The sequence below is a fragment of the Sesamum indicum genome, linkage group LG8 (assembly GCF_000512975.1).
Source record: "Sesamum indicum cultivar Zhongzhi No. 13 linkage group LG8, S_indicum_v1.0, whole genome shotgun sequence".
Lineage (NCBI taxonomy): Eukaryota > Viridiplantae > Streptophyta > Magnoliopsida > Lamiales > Pedaliaceae > Sesamum > Sesamum indicum.
In genome coordinates, this window is record NC_026152.1 from 15639431 (window position 1) to 15667027 (window position 27597).

The following is a 27597-nucleotide window of genomic DNA, read 5'->3' on the forward strand; positions in this document are numbered from 1 at the left end:
TTCGAACGAGACCAACCTTGCTCATTTTCATCAAATTTTTGCTGAGATCCAAAACTTTTAGGGGAACACTTAGCAGCAGTTTAGAGGAATCTTAAAAGCACAAGACATATCACCCAATGTAGAAGCTACTCCTATTCATGGCGATGTTTTGTGCTCTTCATCTCAGACCGCTTCTTGCCCCTACCGACTCGCGAATCATCTGAAGCACTGACGTCGGAATGTAAATGTAAGAAGACGCAGATGGCATTCGTTGGCACAGAAGATAAAAGCAACACCTTACTTCTTCTAGGTTCAAAATGAAAGTAAAACATGTTCTACCATGACACACCCCCCCCCCCACACACACTGCACTATATTAATAATAGTTTTATAATATTTTATATAAGTTAAAAATTGATATAAATTTTAGGTATTTTTATATTTATTTAGTATATTTTATAAATAAATATTAAAATACATTTAAATTAAATAATAGTTTAATTTGAATAATAATATAAAATTTTATAAAAGTTTGAAAATCTTATATAATTGTAGGATTGTTATATTGATTTCGTATATCTTATAAATAAATATGAAAAAATATTAAATTAAATTATAATTTAATTTAATTTATAATATATAATTTTTATTTATATTCAAACAAAAGGGACAAATTGAAAATTTGCTCACTTAAAATTCTATTTTTGTAGTATGTTTGTGAGGGGATGTTAAGTTGTATATATAATGAAGGAGAAGGGTATTTTGGACAATTGCACTACCAAAAAAGCTGAAATAGGATAAAAAAAAAAAGTTGTACTCTCATTTCCACCGCGTGTACAGCACCTTCCATCAGTTTTGGACGGAGGGGGTCTTTTTTGCAGGGTTTCAAAATTCACAAGGTCTTTTATGACTATTTATTTAACACAGATAAGTTTTGTGCAATTTTAACATAACACAGGGCGGTATTATGTAATTTTCCCTTTTAAAATTATATTTTTTTCCTCTTAACCCACTACTCTATTTTCTCTCCTATGTTCTCCATATTTTTTGCCCTCACAAACTTCCATAATTTTATATAAACCCTATTATAATTAATTTTTTCTCAATTTATTTTTTCTTACAAACTTTCATACTTTTAATAAATCAACAATTATAATTTTTCTTTCTTCCTTACTTTACCTTGCATTTCTTTTTCCTTAGATTTTTCTTTCTTTTTCATCACCTCACTACGTTTTGTACCTTTTTATAATATATTTTATTTTCATCTCACACTAAAATTTTTTATATGCTTGCGAAAATCACGTACAACAACTAGCATGATTAAATATAAAAAAGTCTTTTTTAAGTTATTTTTACTTTAATATTTTAACTTCTAAATAATTAGACAATATAAGAAAACTTCTCAAGAGAGAGAGAGAAGCATTAATTTTTAAAATATATATATATAAATATGACAAAAAGATCTATATTTTGAAATTTAATAAGTGATCAAAACTCAAAATATTTTTCAAAAATTCCAAAAAAGAAAAACTTATCAAATTATTATAACTTAAAGTACATTCTTTTATACATACATATATTTCATAAGGAAAAAATTAAAGTGCAAAAATTAATTTTCATGAAAAAGTGAAAAATAATTAATCGACTTAATAATTAGTGAATATATGGATCACAAAAATTATGTCAACTTCAAGTAGAAGGCATATAAGGAAATATCATATCATAGATTAATCAATGGGATAATGTACCCCACCTCTACATTATTCCATAATTTGAGATAGTAAAATCAGTAGTATATTAATACCGTGCTTTAATTGATAATGCGAACCAAATTTATAATTATGCATGATAAGCAATCATATCATGTCTAGCGATCATATGAACCAAATGAGGCCTATAATATAACTGAAGTGCACCCTATTAATGTACGTCTTCAATTTTATGGTCTGTCAATATTTTATCTTTTTTTTTCTTTTCTCAAATTTTCATTTCTCTCTTCTCAACTTCCGCATCCCTTTTCCTTCCCTCGTTGTTATTTCAGTATTTTCTCATAAATTCTTTTATATTTTTAACATTTTATTATCTAATTCATATATTTTTAAAATAATAATAATTGTTAAAATTTTAAATTAATTTTGTATACACATTTAAGTGTGCCATATATACTAATACTGTATATTATTGGAGAACATCATTTTAATGTCCTATTTATTTTGGTCTATCATTAATTTATTTTTTAAAAAATTAATTAATTAATTATGCAACTACTCCACTTACCATGTCTTCTATAATTTTTTTCTTATATATATCATATCATATTCTATTATATTGTACTGATAATTGTGATGTTTTTTTATGTACGTGCATAATTTAAAAGTTATGTAATATAAAATGTTTATGTAAATTATAATGTTTAGTTTCCGTAGAGTATTTATAAAAGAAGAAAACACATAAATTGGAGAGATAAAAGAATATTTGTTCTTCTGGTTGTAAAAATTCTGATATTTACTGCGTATTCTATGTGTGATTCCGACATGTGATTGGTTCTGTTAGTTAAAATATTGCAGCAATGCTTTGAATTTTATTGAGTTTAAAGTTGTTTTACTTGTTGGTTGTTATTCGATGCTTTGGGGGAAGCCTGCTTGTGGGCATCAAGAAGAGCTTAACTATTGTTGCTCTTTTGAACCTAGTGCTATTATTGGAGCAAAGAAGGTTGCAGCATTTTCCCAGTGTGTTTTATGTATGTAATTATATTAGGGCAATGATTTAGTGATTAATATTATCTAGTTTCTGGATCAACCTCTCTGAAAATCATGATCTGGTGGCAGATTTCTATTGAGATCATGATGTCAAGGAATATATTTTTATATGTTCTAATCAGCTACTGTATTTCATTTTTAATTTTATCGACCACAAACTTGAGAAGTTTTGCTGAATGATGACCCTCCTTATTCCGGCTTTTCCATTTTCTTGTCTGTGCGTCTTTTTTTTTTAGTGTGTGTGTATGTGTGTGTGGGAGGTGTGTGACAATGGCACCTCAGCCGCAGGACTAAACTCTTCAACCCATTCGCGGATTTGTTCTCTCGTCAATCTTAACCATGCAACCTTCCTTTCTACTCGATTACTAGTGAATAGTTTTTTGTTCCTACGGTACGGATTGTCCGGGGGAGAAACTATCTATGACAATTAAAGTAGCACGCCTTCCTACCATTCTGTAGATAGAATGCACGTGTGTCTTCCATATAAATTGGAATCACACAAGTGGAACTCCATCCAAACATCATTTCATAAGCAGGTAGGTTGTTCACAGTCCACATCAACGTGGCGCGCATTGAGAATGTGTCTTCTTCGCATTGTCGTGCGTTAGTATACCCACATACCACAAATTCTGCAACTCTTTGATCAACTTTTAAAAAATTGAATTATTTGAAATTACTTTTTCGAATTCTTGCTCCTTGGTTGTAGTGTGTAACAATATGATTACGTGTATGCAAATATGTAAAAAAGTAATAACTGAGACGATAATAATAATAAAATATTTTAATAAAAATACATATTTTTGCTCATTATCACAGTTTCAAAAATTGAAAATTGACAATGAATGAAAATCAAACCAAACAAGGTATTAGAATCGAAAAGGGGTTGCTATTATTTTATGAGAAAAAGGACAGCATAGGCATTTGGGTTTGGGGCATGTTGGTGTTGGTGTTATTTACCCTAACAGAATAATGTACACAGTAATGGCGGGTGGATCCTTACGTAGTACTCAAGTGTATCTAACTTCATGGTGGGTGGATCCTTAAGTCCTCCATTGGCCATAGATCCATTTATCGACTGAATGTCCACAATACAGACCTGCTGCTCATAGCATTTTTCCCCGACCCAAGAGACATCTCTCTCCGCGTCCTTCTCCATATGGCGGAGGACGACGACGCTGAGACGTTCGGAGAGTTCGCTTTCGCTTCCTTTCAATCGAATTCTCAATCCAACGCCCCGGATTCGTTGCCCCACGAAGAAGAAGATGATGATGATGAATGGGGCGATTTCGTCAAATCTCCGCAGCAGTCGGAACCCTCCCACCCTTCTCTCAAGGGACATCACCCATCAGAATCACCGCCTTCGTGGGTGAAGCCCAGCGGCGCTTTGCCGCTATCAATTTTTGGGGAAGCTGAGGAGGAGGAAGACAATAGCGCTGTTGCTGGGGATTTTAATCAAGGAAAAAGCAGTGTAGTTGCTGGGCATTTCACTTCCACTTTAGCTGTTAAAGATGTATCGAATTCGCAGAAGTTTAGGTTTGATGATCTGTATAATGGATTTTCACAGATCAAACCCGAAAAGGCCCCTGGTGCCAATGCCACTGGCTGGGTTGATTCAGTTGCGAATGGAGTTTATTCTATCTCAAATCAAGATGCGGCTAGATCAGCCGTTGTTGAGTCGAAAAATGTAGATTTGGATACTATTGTAGGTATTAGTGATCACAGTCAGCTCACAAACCAGAGCGACAATGACGAGTTTAGTTTTAAGTCCTATGTGCCCAATCAAAGTAAGAACATTGATCTTTTTCGTGGCTGGAGTCCGGAACTTAATGGATTTAGCTATAATTTGAACACGATGGCTCCAAATGTTCAAATCTCAAGTTCAGAGTTAGATACGAATGGACAGTTAGATGCTTCTGCTACTGCTGTTGATGATGATGGGGATGATGGGTGGGAATTTAAGGATGCATATTCAGAATCGAGGGCTGAAGAAGTGAATACTAATGTAAGAAAAGATTCTGGTAGTTTCACTGCTATATTAGATTTCAGTTGTAAGGAAGTACTTGTTTAGTTGCCTTGTCATTTGTAGTGGGTTTTGAAATGTCCAAGGTGTCAATGGCTGGAACTCCAGGAGTTGCATGACATGCCAATCTATGGATTTGATCTAAATTCTGAATTGGACTCTAGGCATTAATTGACTGTAGGCTATGTGGAGTTACATTCTAGCTTATTTCAAATTAGAGTATATGATTGCTTGCTCCAGCCCGAAACAAGATTGATACATCTTTAAAGTAATCTGCTTAGTCTTTTCTGTTTTCTTTGCTGAATGTATGAATTTTATCTGAAGGTTGATGTCACGGTGCGTGAAGCTTCTGAAAGAAGTGCATACTCATCTGGGAGTGTAAGTGGCCCAAATGAATCACTTGACTTGTTTGGGACTGCAGATGGTGATTTCAATTCCCTCGCGAAGTCAAATGCATCAGTTGATTATTTGGCTACATCAAGTGGTATTTTGAGCACTTCCCAGGAAGTGGATCTGTTCGGTGTTCAGCCAAGTACAACAACTCTACATGGTTTTACTTCAGAAACAAACTCAAATATCAACCAAAATGACATCAGAGGTCCATCAGACCATAGTCCAGATGTTGGAAACACAGAATTAGGTGAAGGTTTTGGAGGGTTTCCTGGTGCTTCTGCAGAAACTGGACACAAGCATGGGGTAAGTTTCTGTCTGGATATGTTTGGTCCTATTCTCATATAACAAGTTTGTCTCTGGAAAAGTTTCTGTACTGTTTGGAAAAGTATCTAGCAATTATGTACTTTTTCCCTCTGAAGATTGAGATGAAGAGACAAAGCCAAATGAGCATATGTGAAGGAGAGGGAGATTTTGATGGTTTGTGTTGGGAAGGGGAAAGTCTGTCAAAATTGACTTTAAAACACAAGGAGCAGTTTTTCTTTTACAAATCCATCATTCCTTTTTCTTGTGTTTTTGTTGATGTGATGAATTTTATCTGAAGGTTGAAAACGGGGCACATGAAGTTTCTCAAAGAAGCGCATATTCATCAGGGGCTGTAAGTGGCTTAAACAATTCACTTAATTTGTTTGGGACTTCAAACGGATCAATCAATTTCTTTACAATGTCAACTGAATCAGTTGATCATTTTGCTGCGTCAAGTGGTACTTCTAGCTCTTCGCCTGAAGTGGATTTGTTTGGTATTCAGCCAAGTATAGCAACTCTAAATGGTTTTACTCCAAATACAAACTCAAATATCAAACAAAATAATATTAAAGGTCTGCTAGACCATAGTCCAGATGCGGGAATTGCAGAACTTGATGAAGACTTTGGAGAGTTTACTGCTGCTTCTGCAGAAATGGGATCAGAGCCTTTGGTAAGTTGATCTTTTATCCACTTATTTATTGTTACTAAATGTTCACATCACAAGATTGTTTCTGGTAAAGTTTAGTACTTGTTTCAGGAAGTACCCCCTAATGATGTTCTTTCTCCCTCTAAAGATGCAGTATCAGCACCATTCGGTGAACAACAGGTGAAGTAATTCTTGTATAGCACTTGATAAACCTTTCTATTGAATAACTGTTATACTTGGTTGATTAATCAATATCTGAAAGAATGTGCATGCCTGCTTCAAGATATTTAGTTATGTACATTAAAATTTAAGGGTGCATGTGATAAGTATCTCAAAAATGCTCCGTGTTTATATTTTCTTGCTCCTTTACAAAGTGACGTGCTTTTTGTTTTTGCGTTATTGTCTGCATATTCAGTAGGGCCTCCGATTTTCTTCTTTGTGAATATAACCTACTAATTGTTAAAAGAACAACTATATGTGTGTGTATATATATATTTACCTGAGTCTGTATTACTTCTTCCTACCCATCCATCATCTTCACCCAGCATTCTCCTTGGAATTTAATCATGTTTTGTTGGCTATCTTACTTCAATGTCTACTTTTCTGTGTAATTTTCAAAATTTTCCACGTGTATATTTATATATATATATATATATATTTAATTTGGCTCTCCTTGCTTGATGCCTGCTTTATTTGATTTTTTAACTTTGACTTAAGGAAAAAAGTTATCTTTATCCGCCTAGGGAGTTTTGAATTGCATGCTCAAAAATGTTGTGCTCCTTTATTTTGGCTGCCAAACTTTATTTTCTTTCGTGTTGTTATCTTACTGGGTTTCATTTTTTACTTTATAGGGGAAAGATAGAGTGTTAAATTATCACAAAGGCGCAATCCCACTCTCTATTTTTGGAAATGAAGAGCCAGAAAGTGATGGTTCTTCAGATGTTCAAGATGTGTGTACATACCAGTCGACTTCTGAACAAAGGAATAATCATACTTCTACCACAGTTATATCTATCAGTGATCTTATCTCAAACTTATACAGCCAAACTGAGCAGATTTCTTCGATAAGCACTGTCCAAACACCAAGTAAAACTCGGTTGAGCCTCTCCAATGCAGTTTCCAGTCCCAATCGAGTAAATGATGATGATCATCTCGATCATGACTCATGGGATTTTAAGGATGCCTCCCAAACAAGATATGACTCTGAGGTATCTCTGTATAGTGTTGGAAATACACATCTGAGTGTTTCTTCCAGGCGGAAGCTGAACAACCATTTGGATTTCTATTCTAAATTAAAGGAAGAGTTGTGCTTTGTCACTAAATGCCAAATTGAAAGCCTAAAGGTATGTATTTGCAAAGGCAGTTTCTTGCTCTTCTGATTATTATCAAGTTGCTCAAAAGTGTTCTTACCAACGCTTAGTAGCAAAATTTTTACTCACTTGCATTTCATTCTCAGCAATCTATCTGCATCAGTGGTAATTTACTATAATCTGCTCTTTTTTATTAGCAAGCTCGAGGTAATGCTGCTCTTTCTGGTGAAGATGCAGGGAATAGTGAATTCCAGGTGAATCATCTGCTTGTCCGTTTCCATGGATGGTTCTAAGTTTTAGATTTGTTCCCGGGAATTTAAGTTACAAAGAATATCATTTACCTTTATGATTCTAGTTTTATAAATTGTGATCATCACACCTGAAATATCCTTTCTTTTAGTTGGTAAAAAAAATGATTGTACTGTTTCCTTTATTTTGGACAATGATCAGATCTGCTCCAACTTTGTGATTGCTAAACAACTAGTTCCCCTGAAATCTTTTTTAATTTCATAAGTGCTTAATAACTTTTCCTATATTTTATTATCTGAAGTCATCTTGTCAAGTGTGTGCTTAATGCTGCTACCATGTGTGTGTGTGTTTAAAAAAGAAAAAAGGCTGCTACCATGAGGTAATAATTTTGGAAGTACATCCAAAAATTTCTACCTAGTCTTTGTAGATTTGTTTTGAGAAAATGATTGAAGCTTTTAGATCATGGGGTTATGTGTCTGCATAAGATGGAATGTTAGAGGAAAATTTTTGATTGAAAAATCAATGTCATACAGTAACGTTGACCATGCATCATAATTTGACGGTCAATAAGCATCTAATGAAGTACCTTCATGTTGCTGAATAATCCTCAGAAAGATACTGACTGGAGCCCTGCAGTTTATCTCTCCTTCACGAAAGGAAGAAACATCCCTCTGAAATATTTAAAATCATCTTCACCATGGACTTGCTAAACTTGCTTTGGTCTCTTGGTAATTGAAAAATAAAAAACTTCAAATTGAACTTTGTTCTGTTTTCTGTAACTAAAAAGTGAGTATTTGAATTTGGGGTTGGATCTACTGCCATTTCTTTTCTTTAATCTCTTTATTGTTTTGCAGCATGAGGATTGTATTGTAGTAATTTACTTAAAAATGGCATAAAATTAAGCATTTATTATGGTATCAATACCATTGCAAGTGACCATTCCTTGGTGAAGAAGAGAAAAGAAATAGAAAGAGGACAAAGAATTGATGGGTGTTGTTAACTGTTGCCAAAAGACTTTGTTGGAAGCAGGCACAAATTAGAGATGGAAGAATATAGGAAAGAAGAAATTATCCCAACGGTTCCCTATAGATCAAAGAGCTGGATTTGGACCATTTCTTGTTGTTTTGCGTCAAACACTAGAGTTGGAAAACAGGCACTCTCTGGCACTAGCTTTGCTGAACAAGAAATGAATTGACTTAGAAGGTGATCTGGGAATCCATAAAACACTGCGGGGTGTAATTTGGCAAAAAATCATTTTGCAATTGCAGCAAAAATATGCTGTGATGATCATATAAGAGTCTGACGTGTAGAACTGAATGGCTCAAAAGGGGAAAGATAATAGAAACTGGACAGGTGATCTGGAAATGCACCTGCTGAGTATAAACATTTGCTGAAAATTATTTCACATTTGTGAAACAAAATATACTGTGGTGACCAGAATAGGCATCTAAAATATACTCCTGCAGAGCACCAATGTACCTCTTGTTTTCACTTTCAAGTTAAAACCAAAATGTTTTTGGAACATAATTTATTGCTAGTGTGCCCGATTTTTAGCAGAAGAAAACTTAAAGGGTAGAAAGATTCTTTTCAGGTAATACTGCTTAGAAACATCTTTTGCCAGGGAAACTGGGAAAGTAAAATCAATATGAATGATGAATACTGAAGAACTGTCATTTTCATTGCGAAAGCCAAATAATGTTGTTCAATTATGATCTTTCGATTTGAGGCTAATGGTATTGTTGTATTATGTAGTATCGAATGCACTCTATTTGCTTTTACCATTTCTTTTGGATCTTGTATGCTATTAGTTAAAAAAAAAATTGTTAGTCAGCGAGTTGATGATGATCTGTGCATTTCTTGGTGTACAGTTTTGATCTCTTGGTTTAGTATTTAATTAGTGTCTCTTCAAGCTTGCACTTTGCATGAAAAACTTTTATTAGATTGCTTGGTTATGCTCTTGTCCAGTGGGTATGGAACATAATGTCATGATGTCCTCAATCTTTTGTAGTTGGTCTCTCAGGAACTTGAACAAATGGACGTCTTTCTTGAAGAAAGCAATTCAGGGGATGACCCTTCACGAGATAGTTATCTGAAGGAATTTGTTGATGTTTTGCTGGAACCACAGTTTCAAGTACTTGAGTCAGAGTATCACTTATCACAGAAGTTGTTATTGGTACATCTTCTGCCCCTTGATCTGTCACCTAATAGTTATATGCTTTATAGTATTTAAAACTTTAACTGATTCAAATTGATTTATGGATATTACTCCAGGATTTTATTTTGCATATAATACCAGATTATAATTTGCAGTAGAATTTTTTGTTGATATTCAATTTAATGTTTTTTTATGGAACAACTGACTGGAATCTTTCTTTTAATCGTTTTCATTTGATTCTTGCTGGAAATTAGCTCTTGCTTTCTGTGTTGGCATGCTGGTCGTTTTACCGCTTATGATGTTGTATCTTGATGTCCAATAGGCGGAGAAGGATTTGACATCAGCTATGGAACTTTTAAGACATACAACTGCAATGCTTAAGATTTTAAACATAGGAACATTGGAGGAACAAAGGATGTATGTTTCCATGTGGTCTAAGATGATTTCTGTCTGCACACAAGAGTTAAAGCATGGTGCCTCGATTTGGAATCAAGCAGCGGAGAAGCATGTCCAAACTCAGTTTCTATCTGATCCTCAAGGTACTCTATATTAAAGTATTATGTGATCTTGTTGAGAAGAACCACTCCATAATAACATTATCCTCCGTGACAGATATTTAAGGTGAAGAATAGTGGATTGTTATTGGCTATAAATAATTGAACATTAGATGATGAATAGAACACATTTCTTTTTCTCGATATGGCTACCCTGCATTCCATTTTAAATCCTCTCTAAAATCAGAATAATGACAACAGGAAGGAAGTTTGTTTTAGCCCTTGGAGAGATATACAGGGTGGTGGTGATTCTTGGAGCTTCAGCCAAACTTTTCAAGCCTTGGGTTTTATCATGTTCAGTGGACTCACCAACCGTCTGTGCTCTTCCAGAGGAATGCCATGCTTTGTGGTCAACTTCAGGGCTTGAAGAAGCATTTTTAAGTGTATCAGGGCCAACTGCTTCGAATAATACATCATTATTGAGTTCCATCAAACACATCCTTGGTCTTGATGCACTTGTACTTCAAAACCATGTTTTCATGGGAAAGAAATCTTTGTGTCGGCTGTCGATGCTGACTGCAGAAGTGGCACCAGGTAGACAAACCCGAATAATTCAGAACTTCTATTCTCCTTGTTCCATGATCTCTTATTAGTCCATAAAATGCGACTCTGTACTTTGCTACCACATATGGATGAATTCCACTAGTTGACCTGTGTGACTAAATTCTGAAAGTATAGATGTCCTAATTGCAAAATGCATGATATGTGTCATCTTCTGGACATTTTAAGACCAAAAAATTGTCAGTTCCCATATAAGTGGCTGTTGTTAAGTATTGGGAGAAGACACCAAGTCTTAAAAGTTCTATTAGAACTCAAGCTGTCACTTAGATAATACTCAACAGGTGTTAAAAGAGAAGTTATAGGAAGACTATGGCCGTGTTACATTTTTCATCGCAGCTAAACATTAAACTAAGTTGGCTGTATTAGATTATCTACCTTAGATCTTACAAATGTCTTTCAATGATGTTCTCCTCATGGTTTTTCCTCTCCTTTTGACATTTCTGAACCAGGCATGACGATGGTAATGTGGGGAAACAAGGAGTATTTCGTGACTCTTGCAAATCTGTGGGCAAACTTGATAAGCCATAATCCTCCAGAGTTACCACAGTTGAACCTTGTTTAATAAGGAGAAGTAAGTGGAAATCCCATGTCACTAATCTCTTTCTAGAGTGTCTTATTAGATGTGTGCTCGAGCTCTGCCGATCCATACAGGGAACGCCAAGGGAAACTTTACCGGGCTTCCCTTTAATAGCTTCCCTGTGATTACTTTTTCATGATAAGACATGTCACGTTATTGGAGCCAATATGTGCTTTTCTGCCGCATTCACATTGCACCGGGTCAACAAACTGCAGAATGAAGATATGAGTTTCTGAGATGGTTTTGTCCAGAAAAAGAGATTATTTTGTTTCATTACTTTTCTCTTCTGTTTGGTATTCTTTTCCGTAGGTTTTAGAGTATTGTGAATGTAGTGATTTTGTTGTATAAGTGTGTAGTTTCTGTACAAGTTGACTACGGGTGCCATTCGCGCACAATTTTTTCATTATTAGACCTGTCAAGGTTATACCACTAAAGTAGACTACAACATTCATCTTTCTTTTCAATATATATATTTTCAGACTGTCATGCATTAGCATGCCACTAGAACAAAGAAATTTAGGTTACCTTTCGTCTCCAAGCCTCTGTTTCTCTTTCCCACGACTTCTAATCCATCTTTGATGTGAAGAATCTACAAGAATTACCTCTAATGCACCAGCCTTTGGCATAAAATTTACAGGGAATTACCATAAAATGCACAATAGGGAAATGATGAGTTATAAAATCTTTCTTGAAGTAGTTTTTTCTTGAAATAGTTGGGGGAGTGAAGATAAGCGAAGCATTTATTTTCCAAGCCCAAGGATAACATCCAACCTAAAACATTCTATGGAGTTAGGCCCAAATTACGTAACATCTCACTATTAGTTGACTGAAGAATTACCAGCCTAACCTTTGTCCCATTGGTACCGGGGTATCCAAGCTTAATATCAGCAAGTTTAAGATTCATCCAACACGTCAACTTTATTGTACACATCAAATTCCACCTTACCTTGAAAGGGAGCCAGCACGTACACACACGCAAGTGGATCTAGCTGGATGAAGACCACATGTAATCAATTCCTTGATTTTAGTTTATTTTGTTGTTGATCTGACAAGATTTCTTCTTATTGGCGTGGGGGCCAAATGACATGGTCAACAGGGGGATAACCATTATTCCATAAACTAGACATCCCAAGAGATATCTTAACATCCCTGGATTGATCCTTAGATCTCTCACAACCCACTTTTATAAATAGCGGTCCAAATAGGTCAACAAGATAACTAAGCTCGTTTAACAAAGTCCAGTTGAATTCTCTCTATTTTTCTACACTCTTCACACAAATTTCAAAGCTATTCTTCATATTTTCAACATTTCACACTCATATTTACATATTGAACTTACTGAATTTCATGTTTTATCTTGATTTCTTTATTTATTCTATCTTAAATACTTTATAAACTTAAGCATTCGTGTGTTAATTCATGTGAAAACCTACCGCAAATATTTTTCCAATCTTAATGACCAAATTAGGTCCAAGTCCAAGCCGAGAAGCGACGCCCCTCACTCGCTTAGCCTAGCACACCCAAACCTTGCTAGCATAAGCACACTTGACAGACAACAAAGATATCAGACCAACTAGCCAGTTCTCCCACCTTGCTGACTGGGCAATGCCCAAAAATAGGGCCCATAGCAGTAGGCCAATACCGAACAACAGGGCCATCACATCAACGTATTCTACACATCTGAGCCACATAACTTTACACGTCTGATGAGTAGCAAATTATAGTGATAATTAGCTGATATGCGTCTCTAATTTTAAGTGTTTTGACCCCTGTTATTAGTCCTTCGTTACACTTCTCAAGTTTCGAGTTCTATTCCATGCCAACTAAGAATAAGAACTCTGGGCATGATTGCTTGGCATTTTATCTCATCTCAGTTAAAATAAATGAGATGAATTGCATTTAATTGAAACAAAGTTTTTTCTTCTTAATATGCAATTGGATGTAAGATAAAATGTAATGATAATCGTTAATATGATGTATAGAAAGAGTTTAGTAAAAGAATTATGATGATTATATTTAATGAATTATGTTTGAAAAATATTTTGGAAAATTCTCACAAGCAATTACATATCCGATCACAAAATATTTGACGAGATCATTTTTGACACCTTATTTTTATTTTTATTTTTTCATCGAATTAAAAGCATAGAGTGTAGACAAATAGTCAGTTTATTCCTTCATTCATTGTCTAAGAATCATATATGGTCAGAAGGGAGTTGGGAAAGTCATATTTAGAGCTTCTCCAAGTGTAGTTGAAGCCAATGAATTTTTTCACTGCACCTTCAGCCCATTCAAACTGACTTTAATTTCATCATTTTGTGGGCCTGTCTTCAACTTCCACAAGACATTTGCTTCCTGTTTCCGGGGGTTAAGACATCCCACGATGCAGCTGCAGCTGCTACTTGCAAATCTTATTGCCCAAGCACAAACACAAGATCTCAAAGACTGAATGGAGCAAGCATATAAACTCACTGATAAGTACACCGGAATGGATGAGTGAGTTCTGGAGTGCCACAAGCCAACCAAAAGGAAAAGAAAATAAAGAACAAGGCAGATCCCTTCTGAAGTCAATGCAACAATTCACCGTAAAAACGTTCACGTTGTTGCATCATTTCTGTTTTTGAATTCCCCGTGAGCGGAGCTAATCACAAGCAGCTATTTCATGATGATGCAAAAAGAGATAGACCGCAAAATATATACTCGACCATACAACAAGATTCTGGAAAACCAATGTCAGCAAATCGGCATAACAATAAGTCCAATCAAGCCAAGAATTACTACAAAAACCACCAAGTTCGTGACAATCAGGTAACAAGCACCATACATCAAACAACATGGGATCTTAACACAACTTAAGTTGGCCCCAATTAAACAAAAAGCACTATAACATTTTCTGCAAATCAGTGTAAACGAACTTGTCCGTTGGATAGAAGAATCAAAGAAGAAATACAACAAATACACCTTCCAAGTTCGACAGCAAGCATTCTCCTATATAATCCGCTCTGATCTTCCCAAACACTGCAGTAATCTTCACGACAGACTTCACATAAGGTTATCAGAAGATCCAATCATTTTACTAAGGATAAACAAATGCATTCCCCTTTTTACCATCGGAACTGCGATGACTCATCATTTTTTAGCAAACTCGGAAGAAAAGTTTAGATCTTTTTGAACTTACAATAAACCCACAACAAAACCTTCAAAGTCAATGCCAGTTTACTAAATTCATAAATTTCAAAAGGGGAAAGTACCTCAAATTTCAAAAGAATTGTTGAATTATACCTAAAATTCACACATAGATTAGCATCACAATGGACTTAATCCCACTCCAGATCTAGAAACACAAACCCAAAGATCCAATTCTCAACGCACAACCGAGAGCAACCCGCCTTCGGCCGCCTCACTCTCGTCCAAGAACAAATCCTCTGTACCCCTAAACGCAGCGTGAACACCAATCAGAACTACCCCAACAATCAATGCCACAAGGACATTCAATCCAACGTGAGTAAACACCAATGCTACCACAGTAACCAAGCTCAAGACCAGCAAAACAACACGGTCATCGACGATTCTCCCAAAAAGGAGAAGTGGGTCCTCGCGGCTGAAGTAGAGGGAAATCCAGGCGATAGAAACGACCAGGAAAACAATCATGGAGATGGGGTGGTAAACGAGGCTGCAGAAGAGGATGGTGAGCACGATGAGAGCGTAATTGACGCGGAAATGGTTGAAGTTTTGGCGGATTCGTGACATTGCCTCGGCGTAGCTGAAGGGAAGCGAGAAAGCAGAGATGTCGAAGAACAGCCGCCACGGACGGCGGGCGGCGTACAGGGATCGAGCCCGGGAGACTAGCTGCGGCTTCGCGGAGGGCAAGGCGCCGTAAGGGGAGGCTGAGTTCAGAGGCATTGTTTCTGGGGACTCGGAAGCAAAGGGATAGAGAAGTGCAGAAGGGAATTGTAACAACCCCCGGAATGCTAATCAAGAACAGGGCCGCTCATCTCCGATCGTAGCTCAGCCGCTGCGGCGGAGATTTACAACTGAAATGTCAGTGTCTTTAGGTGTTTTGTATATTATTGCAAGATGGGTTTTTCAGACTTGCCTTGAAAATTAAAAATATTACCTCAAAATAAAAATAATTATATAACTTCTGGACGGTGTCATTAAAAACTTTGCTGTTTTTTCTTATGAAAAATATTATAAAAGAATTGAAAAGTGACAAAATAAATAATTCATAAAATATATTAATCTAAAAAAATATTTTAAACAATTTAAAATATATATAAAATTACAATTTATAATTCAAATGATATTTTGACGAATTTTCACTATAAACATTAAATGAAAGTCTATTTGAGACTAACTGAAGTGCACACGGTGAGTTTTAGTAATTTTTCAAAATATCTAACTATTATATATTAAGAAAAAGTATTTTTTTGGTGTATTTTCGACTCCATCTCTTACGCTATGCACATTGATTAATGTTTTTAAATTTCAAATATCATATATTGATAAGGTATTTATTTAATTTTAAAAAAATCAAAACATATATATATGTATATAAATAACTTCCAAAATGACCAAGAGCCTACGACAGAATAAAAGATAATATTTATAGCACCATAAATACAATATGAAATTAAAAATGTTAAAAAAATAGAATATTGTATATAAATATGAAAGTTTATGGGTGCAAAATTTTAGAAAACATAAAAGTTTGGATAAACTTCTAAAAAGTTATATGTAAAGTCTAAAAGCTTTTTTAACTTTTAGAAAGAGTTTTTGAAAGCTTGTCTCCTCACCATTACGATCATCTTTACCATCCATTTGCAGCACCAAATGTATAAATATTGAATTGGAGTTCAATTTTAATAATCAAGTTCAAAAATTAATATTTTCATCAAAATTTTCTCATTACAATCTTTTATTTATTTACGTATAAAAAAATCAATATTGAAAAATTAAAATTATGGATCATGTGCAACACTCATTTATTTTACTAGTAGTTTAAAAAAACCACATTTATCTCAAATTTTCATCAATGCTCACTTGAAGATACACATTCGTTTAGTTGCACAATTGATACAAATACGACATAAAGCTATGCCGAATACTTGAAAATCTCAAGGAAACCAAACAATTCTAATCATGTCCACTGATAAAACTGTGTCCCTGCAACATACTAGATTGAACAATATGAGGAAAAAATAAAATTAAAAGGATTGATTCAGTAACAAAATTAAATGGCAATTGCCCAATGCAATTAGCACGATAATACTACATTGTTCCTGATGTTATTATATATCAAGATTTTGGCTGTTGTGTACCATGAAACTTTCTTCCCGCTTCTACAGCTTCCCTGCAATGATGCAATTGGAGTAATCAGCATCCTATCAATCACATAGATATGGTTGATAGAATAAACCAAGAATTGCATTTATTCTTGACCCCAAGTCGAAGAATTGCAACATTGAACACCATACAAGTCATAAACTGAAAGCTCAATGCATATATTTAAATAGCTTTGCACCAGAACACCCAACTCTTGGTGTTATCTGTTTGACACCGATTTTAAAAAGTTACTTTCTGTCTGATGATTAACCTGAAAGCATTACATTATCAATTGTGCACTCCAGGAAAATATATAGGTGATTGATAGACAATTATATTCTTGTTCTAAAAAAGTGGCCTTTTGATGAGCATTCTATCAATGATGTATGATCTTTTGCATTTCAGTGTTCAAAGGATACATGACGCAAAGATGTGACGTCATTTACCTTAACATAGTTCTAGTTACTCTAATACCATTTTTAACTTATTATTTCAAGGGAGACTTCGTTGTACTCCTCTCAACATCGAAAAGCCTTTGTCTCTCACTAAATCACTCTCCTAAAACTTAACGCATACACCCTGGGATCCAACAGTTTTTTCCTTTCTAGTGAGTCAGAATTCCATAAGTAGTACTGCACATAATTGTTGTAGCCTATAAATGCATTAAGAAACAACAGATGCAATTGTGTCGTTGCCAACTATGCTCTTCGAAAAGAAGTTGAACTAGCAAGTTCTTGTTTGGTTATTTTTCAGGTTCAACTTTAAGAAAACCTTATATATACTATAAAGATTTAGAAAGACAACAAATCTAGATATGAAAAATATGCGACTATAACCTGAAAGCAGTTACAAGCTCCATATTCTCAGGGCTAAGCCTGACACCCTCATAAAAGGCATTGGCTGCCTCCTCGAACTTCTGCAAAATGAAGTATAATAGTTGTTAAAACAAATATGCTGATTCAAACACTCAAAAGAAGAAAAAAAGAGAGAAATCCCAAGATCAGATATTTCATAAGTTGCGTTTAAAGGATGATATATCACCTGCAATAGTCGAAGAGCAGCACCCTCACGATACCAAGCTTTGGGCCAATCTGGCCTAAGAGCCTTACATGCCTTTGCATCAGCTAAAGCATGATCAGCTTGTCCAAGACGAATCCAGCAAAGACTTCTATTAGAAAGCAAAGTAGCATCACTTGGGTCAAAATCAATAGCCTGCAGATTCATCAAAAGAACAAAACCAAGTCAATAACCTAAACCAAAATTTCTACGCAATCCAGCTCAAGGATAAATCTAGAATTATCACATTTTGTTGTTAGGTCCAAAATTCCTTCTGAGATAAACATAATCACAGTACTCTTATTGTTTACCATACAAAATAAATACAACTATGCGAACAAATTAGGAAATATGGACATGAGTAAATAAATACAACTTTGGAAACAAATTTATGAAATGTGGAATAAGTAAATAACCAGACTAACTATAATCAATTAAATTAATGTACAAGAAACCATGAAAAAATTGATGGGTTCTTAAAAATTATATGACTAAATAAACATGGGGAAATGCTTCATCCTACCTTGAATTTTCCATATTCAAGTGAGGTGAAATTTTTAACCCAGCCCAAAATAACAATGAACATGCACACTACAAAAACTTTAAGTGAGTCTAGCAAAGTTGGAATCATATATATTTTTAGTCCCAGACTAGCATAACAATTTGCATGCACATTAGCAATGATATGTTCCTGAAAGTTTCTGCTTTAAAACGCAAGTGTAGCGAATCAACAACACGCTGGACGCAGGGTCAAAATTGTTTCATGTGAATACAGACACAATTGCAGAATTTCCTCTTCGCATTCCATGCATTTAGGTTTTCTAGAGAGAGAGAGATACAATAAATTAACAATCCAACAATGACCCAAATTCCAATTTTAGACCGATAATAAGATGCAATATTATCGAAACCGCTTCTGATAGGCACTTATCTAAGATCTAATGCTAATTATCAATATTATAAATTCAATTTTAGGATTTGACCAATAATGTTCAAGCTGCTGAAATCATATGAACCTTCCCCAACATCATGAATTGTAGGTTTTGAGGTAAGTGGTTCCTTTCACTTCCCTACTTTTACTTTCCTCTTAGAGAATATCTAATTATGCATTTACGAATTTCTAAAGCATTTTTCTTCATAACCAATTTAAGGAGACTTTGTTTATTTTCAGGGAGATGAGCTTTTTCCAAGAAAGAGATAAAAAGCACAACCATCTTACTGATCATATAGTACAACCTCAAGGTTAACTAATTGGTTACTTAGACATCAATTAGTTATATTCCTCTATTCAGCTCTCAGAATTTGACTATGAACTATTGCACAGCTATTGGGGATTCAGTTCAGGCTTTCAATTTTCCTTAGTTGATTTTCTACACAAGCTAGCAGATACAAACCATTGGAGAAAGTTTGTTTGAACATGCCTATCCATTTAGCCGGACTCCTGCCGAACAAGCTGCATTGATCACAGTATCCATTGTTAAGATTAAAAATTTTTCTTTCACATTCTGATTTCAATAAAGTTCTATAAATCATTTGCGAAGTAACTTCTTGATTTGAATTTGTCTCATTTCCATGTATTAATAAGTTTGGACCTGCACTTGATCCATATGGATGGTGTTGGCAATTGCTGATTATGTATAGCAACTTATTTCTTGTTTAATGTTATTTTCTTAATACACTTAATTGACTTTGAAATTGAAGATGTTTGTTCAAATAATTAATCGCAGATAGCCATATGATAGCATGACTTTTTCTAATTCTTCAATTGTCCTAAATATAACTATATATATTTGGTGATTCTGTGGCTCAGGGTCATCATTGTCTCATTCTGCAATATAAATCATACTATATTTCATTAAGGTGAGTGGAATTGACTGCTGGTAGTACAGACCAACACATTTCCACAAACCAAGTACTACACAAAGACAATATGCTATCAGTATGGGGGCATCCTCTTCAACCATAGGACAAAGTGTAGGACCCAATATGAAGGGAAAACAAAGCATGGCAACTTAACCATTTGTACTAATCAGATACCAGTCTTTGCACAGGGTTCACAGCCCAATTTCATGTTCAACTTGGTAGAGAAGCAGTTCACAGTTTGAAAAGGAACTGAGGACTCCATTCAAAACTCCATTAAGAGCCCATAGGAACAATGGCTAAAGAAAGCGAGATGTGGGACCCTTAATACAATAATTTATATACTAAGCCACTTTTAGTAAAGGAAATTAAAAGCATCCAGTGGGGGAAGCAACATAATTATATGCATAACTAGCAAATGGACAAAATATGAACCTGCGTATAAGCATCAACTGCAGCCATAAAATCTTTCCTCCTAAAAGCATCATCTCCCCTTGCCTTTGCTTCAGCTGCTTTCTTCTTGGCTTCAACAGACACCTGGAACTGGAAGGTTCAAATCAATGAATACATCCAGAATGAAAACAGAGTTAGAATATCTGCAGATAAAAACAAGTATCAACAGCTGAAAAACAATCATTTGCATTGCAAGATGATGCCATGAGAATGGTTTACTGATGTAATTTGGTCATTAGGCCCGCATTTAAGATACCAATATTTACATAAAACTTTTCAAAGAATTTTCAGCCACTGAATTTTAGGTGTATATGTAAAAGCTGAGAATCTGTCACATAAGACATACATGTGAAGCATGAAGGCTGTTCTAGTAGTGGCAATAGTGAAGTCAAACCTACAGGAAATGCTAGTACATCATTTTTTGGATCTCAGATGTAACAAGGACACAATATGTTGAACTTCGGAACACATTGACATTAAGTAGGACGAAAAAGACACATGTTGGACATGCCACACCACATGCAAGGATACTTTGGCACAACATACAATTTGATAAAAGGGCAAAAGAAGTTCAACGAATATTAGAAAAAGTTGGTTCTCAGGGAGGAGAAAAAGGGAACAAAATATAAACTGAAAAATAGTAGGAAAGTAATTGCCCAAGGTTCATAGTAGATTTGACAACTTCCATCACCTATAATCAGGTCTCTATTGTACTGAATGAATTTTCTTTTAACACCACTTTTTATTTTCTCATTTTCCATTTAAACATTTCTATGAACATGTATGACCTGCTTACATCTTTTTCCAATAACAAGAATGTGTCTTTCACAAACAGAAAGCACAAAAGTATTGCATTAATATATTTAAAATAGGAACCTTTTTATTGCATATGCCTACATGTTGACGCATCTGTTCCCATAAAATTGGTTCCATCTGTTCTACTGGTATTCACTGACCATGCTGATGCACCCAATTGTGAAATTAGAAACAAGGATTAAAATGTTCCTTCTTCTTCCTAACTGATAATATACATGCCCAAATAACAGAAATTTGGTGCCACTTAAGGAGTCACTAATTAACCCACTGTAAGGATCTTCTGTACTATCCTAATTTACATTTTCGGTAGTGCAGATTCTTGAATTCCATAGAGTTTTCGGTTACATAATGGCCTAAACCATTCAATCATGCAAAAAGCTCTCGGAAAAATAATGGAACTGACATGAATGAGATTGTTACAAAGGAGCTAAGGGCTTTGAAAACTCAAGAAAGAATGATGGGGGCGCGTCTATAATTTGAGCATTATTCTCATGAAATGGGGGAAGGAACATGCAAAAAGAAGCTTAACCTTCCAACGCTAAAAGAAGGTATCTCTTCTTTATTTACTTTTCTTAGAAACTTTATCATCTTCCTCTTGTTCTTGTAGTTCTGCACAATGCTCAATAAAGAATTGAATCCACAAGAGTGGTCAAGTTGAAGGCCCTACCAATTATCTCCCCCCCGCCCCAACCCAAAAAAAAAGACACACAATAATCCATCAATGAGGATGTAAATACAGAGACTAATAGGACTTCAGACAGAAAAGATCACAAGAAAAATGTGCAATTAATACATGAGATAAATCATATGTAGATCAAAGAAATTGCAATAGCAATTTAAAGGACGACACAAAAAAAAAGCATCTTGATCAACAACAGAGATGAGTGCATTCAAGAAAGACCTCAGGCACATCTTGCTTTGGGGATGCAATATCCTTCAGTTGATTCGAGTCCTTTGGTACTTCATTTTCTTCCTGCATTTGTTACATAGCAACCGCATAAAATGTAATGAACACTAACACAAGTAAAACACACAACTAATTGACTCTAGGGCAATTTGTATGGTATACTCTAGACCATGAAACAAAATCAATATCTGTTGATAGAAAAAAATAAAGTAAAGCTCTTTTCGCCAGAAAAGAAAATATCTTACCTTTTGGAATAATTAGTATATATTAGAATAGCCAACGCCTAGAAAGTCGAGCATTTCAACTATGACTTCCCCATAATATATATAACAAAAAATATCACCTCTTCCAAACATAGTAGAGTAATGAACTAGCTACCTCTTTTCTTCCTGTTTCATGTTGCATGTATTGAAGGATTCCATGAACACTCCATTCGGGTATGTCAGCATGTGGCGATGTTACAGGGAAAAGAATCTCAACAGCCACCCTGTTTCCTCTTGCAGCTGCAACCTGTATTGGCTTGAATCCATCCTGCAGAATGAAGAAACTTCTATATAAGATGTACTTCAAAGATTTCAATGGTAACATAGTTCAAGATACCTCATTCTTCCCAAGTGAACTCCTTAAAAAAACGTAAGAACTGGTAAAAATGTACTTGTTGCAGCACTTCTCACCTTATTTCATGTGGCCAAATTCAACTAGACTAAGAAAAATTGCTTTAGTATATATGATAATCTCAGACAATGTAAGAACACTAATTTAGACCTTTAACCAAGTTTTGGAATTTTGATAAAGGTAAACACCATTAATCCAATAGTTTATTTACCTTGACATCTAGAAATATGAATAAGGTCTTAATGTTTCATGGTTGAACAGCTTGAATAGATTTTCTATGAAACTGAAGCCAACTTACAGTAAATATAAGTCCGTCGTACGTGCAAATAAACAATGTGGTACAACTGGTTGTGAATTTCCATTGAGATGCATGCAGCGCCGTTCTACTTCTACATGCCTAGGTTCACTTCTGTGCCTAGATATGTTTTTCAGCCAGAACAGAATAAAACAAACTCATCAAGTAAAAATTTTATGATACCTTCTGTCAGAAATCTGTAAACTTATCCTCTGTACAGCAACTATATAGTGTATAGTTCTTATGATTCATCTTCTCACTTCTCACCTTTTAGATTAGGTGATTCATGACCTAAAGAGATCTGATCCCAGATTCTTGGGAGAGTTCAAACTTTCCAGTTAGGCACACAGTTGTTCATGAATACTAATGATTTACTGCTCATTATGATACATAGAAACAGAATCCTTTTTCTCTACACCTTCTTCATTCACTCTCTATATAGGGAATATGAGATTAGATTAACTACAGATGTGTCCTTTCTATCAACATATGAATCTTGAACGAGCATATACATAAGAGAACCATAAATTGAAGCATGACAGCATTATCTCTTTACATAATCTTCTAAAGGTTAATATTAAAAGAGAACAGATATTTCTATCCACTAATTCATAGCAACAATCAAATGGAAAAACTTAGGCATGTGAAATTTGACAGCTTTACCTCATCGGTGGCATTAGGATCAGCACCAGCTTGTAATAAGCAGTTTATGATTTCTGGGCTGCCACCATCAGCAGCAATGTGTAAAGGTGTCGCTCCACCTGCCGTAACATTCACCGTTGCACCTGCCTATATGAAACGAAAAGGTAGAGCTTACAAATGGAGTTTGATATTATAGAGAATAGATAAAGGGCGAACAATATAAATTTATGACTTCTTGAGTGATATCAAAAGGAAATTTTAATTCATGACCGAAGAGTGCAGGCAAAAAAATATAACAGTACTTCCATGAATAGGAAATTTCTCAGTTCTCAACAGCTTGCACAACTCCTTAACACGGGCCTATTTGTCAATCCCTATTTTCAGAGGGGTTCAAATCTAAAGCAGTATTTCCATCTTAATTGTTATAAGAGAGAGAGATTAACAAGTCAATAATAACTGTTTTCGCAACACTCAACTGCTTGCACTCTAAACTTGATTTCGAGGAAGCAAAAAGAAGAATCAGTTGCAATTGGGCTCATCTGAAAATCTCTTGCAGATATATCACAAACAGATTTTAGCTTATATTAACTGAATTCAAGGCCAAAAGAACCAGCTTGATTATTTCACCAAACACAACCTAACACTCACCCATTTCTGAAATTTGATCTTAATATTTGAAATAGTTTAATAGCCTACAGACAACTGGAAACACAAGTTACCTTAATTAACAACTCCAGACATGCTAATGAACCTGCTGCAACAGCTGATAACAGAGGAGTAATATCATCTTCAGTTTTAACATTTGGCTGCAACAAAAGCAGATAAAAGATCAAAATCCAAACCTATTTTCGGTTAGATAAAAGATAACATCTTGCATGATCAGATAAACTCAAAGTGAAAGAAGGAAAAAATGAAACATTTTATTCCTTGATTTCATATGATAGTCTTAGAAAGGGAAATGAGGAAGTTTACAATGTCTCTAATAGAGTTAGTAATAGAGAACTAAAATCGATGGTCAGAATTATCCATTCATGTTATAACATAGTGAGAGATTCCAGATCATTATGTCTGTCCGGGGAAGTTTTCCGTCATTTTTACAGTAAGGCTTACATATTCAGCAAGCACCAGAGTTTGAGAAAGGCCAGATCATTAAAAGATTTGGTAAAGCATGTCTGGCTGCATTTACTTGGGTGGAAACACATAATGGTAGATTGGTCCTTTCAAGCACATGGAACAGTACCCTGCCTGCCAGTTTCCACGACTATCATGCACTTTTGATCAGAATTAAAAAATTCAAACATTTCAAACTAATGGAGACATTATGCAACTTGTTTTAGGTACGCGATACACTGTTCACAGCAGGTCCATCATACCTAGAAAGACATGTTTGACGTGGAGGTAGATCATGCTATATGAAGTCATACTTGACATGAAATCTTACTTTACATATCAATAACAAGCAGTTTAAAGGACACAAAGTACAAAATTTCATCTTAACTTCACCTTTATTTGTGTCATACAAATCCAGTTAAGACATCTTATCATCTGTCTCTAAGGTGTTACCTTTAAGATACATTTGTGGTAGACACACAGGCTCCTCCTATGATCTTTAAGAAACATGATAGAATAATTAATACACAAAAATACTGAATTCTTTCCCTTCGGGAAACCTTTTCAAGTTAATGCAGCATTTAGCTTACGTCGGCATTATGTTCGAGCAGCACTTTGACAGAATCCTTCTGTGCATGACCAGCAGCCCATATAAGTGGAGTACCGGCATCACTTTGTAAATCAACATTAACACCCTTGGCAAGTAAGACTTTTAGCAACTCAATGTCTCCTGCAAGGGTGAAAAAACCATCAAATTTCTAAGGTTTGACTTAATGAAAAAGAACAATAAAATAAAAGGCAGAGTAAGATCGGTGGTATCGTTGATGAAAATGCCCCCAAGATAAATTCAGACACTTCAACAATAACTATATTAAATACAGCATCTCAGAATAATCGGTCTTCTACATGAACACATTCAAAACTAACAAGGTTGCTAGCTTCTCTGTAAGCATTATAAATCTAATAATTTGGTCTTTGAAACAACTAAATAACATAGGAGAAACAAACTTCACGCAATCTAATCCAAGATTGTAAATGTTACAATCTTTCTGGTGGTAACATTAGCTTTAAAGTGATCTTCCAGCACAGTTTTCTGTTACAACACGGCTGATATGACATTCTGATCTTTTCCCCAACTACTACTGCAAGAGTAATCATTAGAGTGAGAAACTGGAGATTAGCTACTCGACGAAGTGCTTAGACACTAATTACTTGGTTAGACCATGATTAGTTAGGTTGTCTATAATTCAGCTAATTCTGTGTACTTAAAGTTCAATTACCATTAATGAAGCTAATCAACCTCGGTAGTCAAGAATTTCCTGGTAAGCCTAAGTACATTTATCGTATCAATCAGAAAACTACAGTTTGGTAGAAGTTTAGGATGCCAAAATTGGGTGACACTAGGCCCAAAAATGTAAAAAGCCACTTCAGAGGACAAGAGCACAAACTTTGTGGACAGATAATAAAACAGGAAACAAGGAGCAACATAAAACAAAAAGGCTGAAGAAACAGGAAGGAAAGCAATAATTGGAAAAGGTGAAAAGTAAGACGAGAAGACACCGTAGGTTAGAGTGGAAGCCTTCTCAAGGTAGGGATTCTTATTTGTGTTTCTGGTTAAGTTGTTAAACTATGTATACAAATGAACTAGACAGAGAGCTGCCCCTTTTTTTTCAGTCATGACTTCGGCGGTCTCTTTAGCATTTTGCATATTTAATAAGTAGGGAATGTACTCATACGCCAGTAAGATAGTCTTTGTAGTCCTTCACTTATCATCCTTAATTTTTTTCTTTTCATTTCACAATAGATATCGAGTTCATGACCTGCGTGCCGTGACTTGACTGGTCTGAAAAGCATGACCAGCAACAGGAAGTAATGGAGTATTACACCACACCTTTGCAAGTTTTGCTCGAGTATGCTAATGTGAAATTAATTGGTTTGAGTAAAATGTCTTAGCATATTAAAATTTCTGGACATGCACAAGTTTTTGTACTCTCTTACTAGGATTGTAACTCATCCTGTTTCTTATAAGTTCAGAGTTATGAAGTAATGGAGAAAGAACAGGAACAGCTCATGTTCTGAAACTTTTGATATCCCATTTTTGGTTTTTGATATGGAGAAAAAACTACAACTTTTTCACTGTAAAAAGAATAGCAGGCAAACAGTTCTGATTTTCTGGCATCGTCAGTACTGTAGGAGAGAGTATTCAAACAAGATATACTTTGACCATCAATTTTTTACATCTGGGAATAGGCCATATTATACTATATTTTCACCAAACACATCCTAAGTAATGGAGTTCTACAATTATCTGAGATAAAATATGCTATGTATGATGCGGTTCTTGTCATGGGTTCAGTAAAAGGTTTAATTTAGGATTTCTGGAGTAGAATAAATTAAAAGGCTAAAAAGTACCTAAACACTTTATTACATAGAATCTCTAAAATCTTAATGGTCAAAAAGTTGGCAAGCAAATGATGAATAAAAAGATTGTATATGATAAACTTGGGATAAAAGCCATTGAAGTAAAATGGATCCCACCCAAAAAAAGACCCCCCCCCCTATAGAAGTAAGACATTTCCTCTTGCCGGAACGCCCCACAGTTCTTCAAAACTTGATTTAACTTGGTCTTACTATACAGCGTCATTCATATACTCAAAAAAGGAATAGATAGGAAGTTTCTTCTCTAGATTCAATGAACCATTTGCTTAATTCTTGAAATAAACGTGAAAATGAATTGCCATAAAAACAGGCAATCTTTCTACAAAATAAGAAACACAAAAAAGATCAAGCAACAAGATTCCAGCATACACAGTAGAATAAAACAATCCACTTATTATGCATTCCTCCTGCTAAGAATAGACCAAAAGTTTCATCTTTTACAATGGTAGACCCCAAATTATCACAAGAAAAATTGTAAAGAAGGATTGTGGACTAAACATAAGAAAACCGCTTTGGACATGAGGGAAATTTTAACTAGGCAAGCAAGTTACTATTGTCCAACCAACCATACAT

The 27597-nt window shown here is 35.0% G+C and overlaps 3 protein-coding genes across 5 annotated transcripts in view; 1 reads left to right on the plus strand and 2 right to left on the minus strand.

Annotated features, from left to right (window-relative positions):
• LOC105168888 lies at window positions 3695-11992 on the plus strand. 2 transcript variants are annotated; one of them, XM_011089082.2, is made up of 10 exons: window positions 3695-4740; window positions 5083-5454; window positions 5753-6124; window positions 6212-6280; window positions 6952-7443; window positions 7608-7664; window positions 9680-9832; window positions 10137-10353; window positions 10570-10902; window positions 11379-11992. In XM_011089082.2, exons 1-10 carry the CDS (start codon window positions 3895-3897, stop codon window positions 11489-11491), a joined length of 3024 nt encoding a protein of 1007 aa, XP_011087384.1. In that variant the 5' UTR covers window positions 3695-3894; the 3' UTR covers window positions 11492-11992. The 2 variants fall into 2 exon arrangements, with proteins under 2 accessions (XP_011087384.1, XP_011087383.1); XM_011089081.2 differs by having other exon boundaries at window positions 3696-4740; window positions 9668-9832.
• On the minus strand, window positions 14224-15619 carry LOC105168890 (PRA1 family protein E). Its single transcript, XM_011089084.2, has one exon. The coding sequence runs from the start codon at window positions 15407-15409 to the stop codon at window positions 14870-14872; it is 540 nt and encodes a 179-aa protein (XP_011087386.1). The 5' UTR covers window positions 15410-15619; the 3' UTR covers window positions 14224-14869.
• LOC105169397 (ankyrin-1) overlaps window positions 16629-27597 on the minus strand; it is a 12048-nt gene continuing 1079 nt past the window's right edge. The window contains exons 5-13 of one of the 2 annotated variants that reach the window (XM_020696388.1): window positions 25176-25315; window positions 24195-24281; window positions 23497-23622; window positions 22302-22454; window positions 21918-21989; window positions 20183-20284; window positions 17873-18043; window positions 17668-17747; window positions 16629-16859 (exon numbers count right to left, since the gene is read on the minus strand). In XM_020696388.1, the coding sequence (XP_020552047.1) occupies window positions 16805-16859; window positions 17668-17747; window positions 17873-18043; window positions 20183-20284; window positions 21918-21989; window positions 22302-22454; window positions 23497-23622; window positions 24195-24281; window positions 25176-25315 (986 nt within the window). In that variant the 3' untranslated portion in view covers window positions 16629-16804. Of the gene's footprint in view, window positions 16860-17667; window positions 17748-17872; window positions 18044-20182; window positions 20291-21917; window positions 21990-22301; window positions 22455-23496; window positions 23623-24194; window positions 24282-25175; window positions 25316-27597 lie in introns of both variants that reach the window. The other variant, XM_020696387.1, reaches the window with a different exon arrangement.